The sequence below is a fragment of the Rhinoderma darwinii genome, chromosome 10 (assembly GCF_050947455.1).
Source record: "Rhinoderma darwinii isolate aRhiDar2 chromosome 10, aRhiDar2.hap1, whole genome shotgun sequence".
Classification (NCBI taxonomy): Eukaryota; Metazoa; Chordata; class Amphibia; order Anura; family Rhinodermatidae; genus Rhinoderma; species Rhinoderma darwinii.
This window is the reverse complement of record NC_134696.1, coordinates 27,692,922-27,698,397: the sequence shown is the minus strand read 5'-3', so window position 1 is coordinate 27,698,397 and position 5,476 is coordinate 27,692,922. Positions and strand designations below refer to the sequence as shown.

Here is a 5,476-nt window from a genome sequence, read left to right as displayed (position 1 = left end):
ATAGCTTTTCCTTCTTGGTGTTTCAATTATATATATATACCAGTAGAAAGGCAGCAGCACTCTGTTTCCAAGTGAGAAATCCAATAGTAAAGGGTGCCAGCTGATAGTCCCGATCCAAAGACCATACAGATATCCCAGAAGAAAGTCCAGCAGCACTCCGATAATCAAGGTGAAAAAAAAGTGAAGTTTATTGTGCCAACATGGCAAGTGCAACGTTTCCGTCCCACCTTGGGACCTTTTTCAAGCATGTTGGCACAATAAACGTCACTTTTTTTTCACCTTGATTATCGGAGTGCTGCTGGACATTCTTCTGGGATATATATATATATATATATATATATATATATATATTACTACTAGGTTATATTGCTCATTTAGGGCACATTCAGACGTGGCGGAATTGCTGTGGACAGTCCGCAGTGGAAATCCTTTGCAGACAGTTTGTCCATTGGTTTCCACGCCTTTTTAGTTATCTTCGTGCAGACGTTGCAGAAAACTCAGCTGCGGACCATAGGCTGCAGTGCGGAATTTTCAGTCCACAGCATGCACTGTCTGTTGCGGAGAAAAAGCGGAATTTCACTGCGTAGTTCAGCCTTTGCATTGCAAAAACTGAAATCTGTGGCAAGTCCGCTGTGTTTTCTGCAACGTCTGAATTACCTGTCAAATATGCAAATGTTGGTGCAGATTAGTTGCGTAATTGCCCCAAATCTGCACCATTTGCAGCGGAAAAATTCTGCCACGTCTGAACATGGCCTCATATGGGCTGGTTGCATGTCAAATTTTATGAAATACTAAATATGAAATATGTCAGGGCAAAGTAAATAGTAAGGTACTAGATCCAACATAATAGAGGAAGGCAAATTGAACATCTTACATACAGTCCATGTAACATCCTTTGATTCCTAGTTTATTCTACTCTAAGGAGCCAAAATCTCATAAGCTTCAAAATAAGAGGTTACATTTCCTTAGATGTGACCTTGTCATTACAGGCCACTACACAGTTTCATTGTTAATGTCTACGATGTATCCAATGCAATATTAATAAAGACAGTACTTATATGGTCTCTTTACCCACTCATTTCATAGTAGCCACCGGGTGTAATTATAATGATTGAAAAGTGGTATCCACAGAGTGAATGTATATAAAGGATAGAGAAACGGGACATCTACAGTTCCTGCTCCAGACACAAAGAACACAAGATGGCCAAGTGTCTTGCAATAGGACTCGCCGTAATAAGCAGTAAGTATTCACAAAGATATTTTCATATGCAGGATTTATTTTACATTACATCTCATTTATATGTGGGTAATTGATCAAGAGATTTATGGAAACATGACAGTATTTGTTTTTTCGGATAAAGAGCTCCAAATCACCCACATGGACATAGATTTAAAACATAACATGCTGGCTACCTGCAGCCACCACAAGAGGGAGCTTAGGAGCTTACTGCATACTACTTATACATTGAACTTAATGATGAGATAGTATGCAGTTAGCTCCTATGCTCCCTCTAGTGGCAGCATGTTATCTTTTAAATGTATTGTCTATATGTTGCATGCTTTCCTAATTGGAGACAACGCTTTAAGTTTCACCTATTATTTGTAGTATGAACAATGATTGACACCTCTTTTCTTATTGCAGTCATTGCTCTGGTCATGAGCACCCCAGCACAGTTTGATGAAATGATTAAAGTGACTACCGTCATTTATGGTCTGGCCAACTTTTCGGACTATGGCTGCCATTGTGGTGACAACACCCTAGGAAGGCCTGTGGATGACATTGACTGGTAATACTAAATACAATCAGTTATATACTCAGCACTTTACCTCATAGGTTTTAAGCCCATAAAACATGTAAATAAACCTTATTATAATGCGTTATAATACTTGGGGAATAAGATTTATATATTTTAGGCTGAGATATATAAACTATATTTCTAAAGGGGTATCAAAAACACAGCTTATTAGGTTTATTTGGATGCAAGTTTTGTTATTAGGGAATATTATAACTTGGTAGGAAAAAACACAAGTCTAAGGAATGCAGACCAATAGACACTGGGATTGAGCCGCAACGTTTGATCCTATTCTATTCCTTTATTAACTCGGTCTTATATGCCTTAGACAAGTCTGACATGTCTGCTTTAGTAAATGTTTAGTCTTGTTCCCCATTAGAATAACAATTCTGCAACATCTTTTGTTAAAACTGTCTGCTGTGTCGTTCCTCTGTTAAGGCCCTTTTACACCGGCCGATAATCAACCAGTGCAGTGAGCGCCGATCAACGAGACATCTCCAATAGTTCGTCCTCATACATTATTATCATGCCGGCAGCGCGTCTCCTTGTTTACACTGCCGACAACGATAATATTTAACTTTTTTAAAACTATACGACCAGCAGGTGATCGAGCGTTTGCTCGATCATCAGCTGATCGTTCCCCTGTTTACACAGGGTAATTATCGGCAATGAGCGTTCTATGAACGCTCGTCTGCACGATAATTGCCCAGTGTAAAACCTCCTTTATTCCTCCTGGAAATGCATGAAAGAGTTGACAACTGGGTGCTATCATTACCCTGACTGGTCCTCTTTAACAACATAATGTATTTTAAAATGCGTGCTGGTATGCAATCAGATATTGAGCGGATATAAAACACTTGACGTTCATTCAAAGCCTGCTTACCTATGTACTTGAGTAATGGGGTGCAGTGCTGCCGTAAAGTCTTACATTGTAAGCGTTGTTTTGGAGCCACTGACCTGTATATGCTGCATAGTGAAGCACTCTATCTGATCGGTGACAGTGTTAGGGTATGTGCACACACACTAATTACGTCCGTAATTGACGGACGTATTTCGGCCGCAAGTAGTGGACCGAACACAGTGCAGGGAGCCGGGCTCCTAGCATCATACTTATGTACGATGCTAGGAGTCCCTGCCTCTCCGTGGAACTACTGTCCCATACTGAAAACATGATTACAGTACGGGACAGTTGTCCTGCAGAGAGGCAGGGACTCCTAGCGTCGTACATAACTATGATGCTAGGAGCCCGGCTCCCTGCACTGAGTTCGGTCCGGGACTTGCGGCCGAAATACGTCCGTCAATTACGGACGTAATTAGTGTGTGTGCACATACCCTTAGAGTTCGTCCACTCGTAGCAGAATTGCTGCATATTTTCCGTCTGGAATTGTGGACGTAAAATACACAGCAATATACAGTAGCAGCAAAGTGAGTGAGATTTAACAAATCTCATCCACACGCTACGTAAAATTTCAGACTACAAATTCACCTGAGGTGCGTCTTTTTCGGACCGCAGCATGTCAATTCCTGATGTAGAAAGTGACTGAATTGCTGCTTTCTCAGAGGAGATTTCACCATCTCCCAACATTGAGAAAAACGCAGCAAAATGCAGTAAAAAACTTAGGAAATGGTACTTCTTGCGGAATTGCGGCAGAAAATTTCTGCCGCAATTCCTTTTAGCTTGGACAAGCTCTAAAATAAATAGTTTCTGTGCTTGGAAATGTATGAGATATTGTGTTTTTATGCAGTGGTCGGTCCTGTGTAGTTTTCATGTCAGGAACGTCCTGAATGTTTTATATCCTAGGTGCTGCCATGAACAAGCTTGCTGTTACAATGACGCCGAACTTAGTGGCTGTAATCCAGTGGTTCAAACCTACCGATTCTATGCAGAGGAGGAGCAGAAAGTTAAATGCAGTAAGTGTGATTGGATTTTTTCATAAAAGTTTTATTTATTATGGCGCTTTAGATATTTAATGACTATCTTATGTTTATGAGGACAGTCCGACAGTCCCTAGATATCTTTGGATGGGAGAAACATGGTTCTGACAGGTTGGATTGTAATCTGTCCCTTTTTTGTTTTCCCTGAGATAAGCGGCATCACACGTCTCATAACCACTTATCTCAATCCTTCCATAAAAATATATAGTTATGGGTGTCTAGGAAGATAAAGCTCTATCTTATTTATTTATGGACAGTTAAACATAGTGGGGTGAAAAAGGGTGAAGAACAAAGATCTTTTATTTGTGCTCGATCCTTAAGCTGACCATACATGTAGCGGTCATCCCAATGCTCTTCCTACCCGCAGCTATCGCCCTTGAACCGCTCATAAAGATGTGTATTTATGTGTAGAGTACAGGGAGAAAATCAGGAAACAGTATACAGCACATTGTACAAGCTTTGTGCTCCTTGCATTCACTGTTACAGTATGGTTTCTACATAGTAACAGCCAGCGTCACGTTATCCGACACAGTTGGGAATGATGTATCATGCGACCCTGACTAAAATAATGTAAAAAGTAAATCTAACTTTTTCTATGTCCAGTGAAAGCTCGTGATCGCTGTGAGAAGATGATCTGTCAGTGCGATGAAAAGGCTGCAAACTGTTTCCGGAAGGAGCTGGAAGTTTACAACGTGTATTTCCGCAATTTCTCCTCACTCGGGGCCTGCAGGGGGCCCAGGCCTTTTTGTTAGGATAGCAAATTCTGCACTGATGTTTGGAAGTTACAATGTTCATATTGCTTAGTAGAGTTAGATATAGTAGTAATCGATAAAGACCAAACATACAAGTCAGGATATTCATTTCATGATGAAGACTTCAACTAAATTTGCCCAAATAAGACACTTTCTGTCTATGGCCTTTGCTGACATTAACACCAAGATCACTTGACCGGCCTGCGTCCTAAGATGATGGTCAAGCAATAGTCATAACTATGGCAAGGTTAATATCTAAACCAAGCAATGTATGGAAATGATGACATTGATCCCTATTCTATAGGGACTAATTACAATAAGAGCACAATGCCTCCCCTATCCTCCTCCATGGTACACACCGAGCACATATCTTATATCTATTGATTGTATCTGACATGAAATAATTCCTTGTCTACACTTCTCATGCATCTTGTTATCTGAGGAGGACCTAGGGATGAGGAGCAGAAAGAACTTCCTGTGACTACTTATAGCACATGTAACTACATGCAATAAGATGGTGGTCACCCAGCCAGTAAGACAAGTGGTTGCTAGGAAACCTGTAGCACCACAGCCTGCAGAATACATTTAGGTGGAGGGGCTGAATGTAGGGAAATTAATATATATAATATGAGGTTTGATTATTGGGGTGCTTTAAGGCTGGAACTATTACACAAGCCTCAATGAGTGAAATGTCTTGTGGATGTCCTCACGGGAGCAGACACAGGCCAAATTTTCAGTCAGATTACATTTGTATTGTGATTAATCTCTACATACTGATCTGCAGACGTCCTGTTGGGGAGGAAAGAACTAGGCAGCCATTTTTTTTATTTGCTTGGCGTGTATGTAGGACATATATTCATATACATCTAACAATACAGATTTTTCTATGACAGGCCTCACATAGCAGACGTCTTGATGTAGTTAATGATATAAGGAAACAATGCTCATTTTTTTGGTATTTTTAAATGAAATGCTGAAATAAACTCAATTGTATGT

The 5,476-nt window shown here is 40.3% G+C and overlaps 1 protein-coding gene across 1 annotated transcript; it reads left to right on the top strand.

Annotated features, from left to right (window-relative positions):
• Nucleotides 1-1,185: 1,185 nt before the first annotated feature.
• On the top strand, nt 1,186-5,476 carry LOC142662724 (phospholipase A2 homolog otoconin-22). The gene is made up of 4 exons (XM_075840941.1): nt 1,186-1,240; nt 1,643-1,787; nt 3,595-3,704; nt 4,332-5,476. Exons 1-4 carry the CDS (start codon nt 1,201-1,203, stop codon nt 4,478-4,480), a joined length of 444 nt encoding a protein of 147 aa, XP_075697056.1. The 5' UTR covers nt 1,186-1,200; the 3' UTR covers nt 4,481-5,476.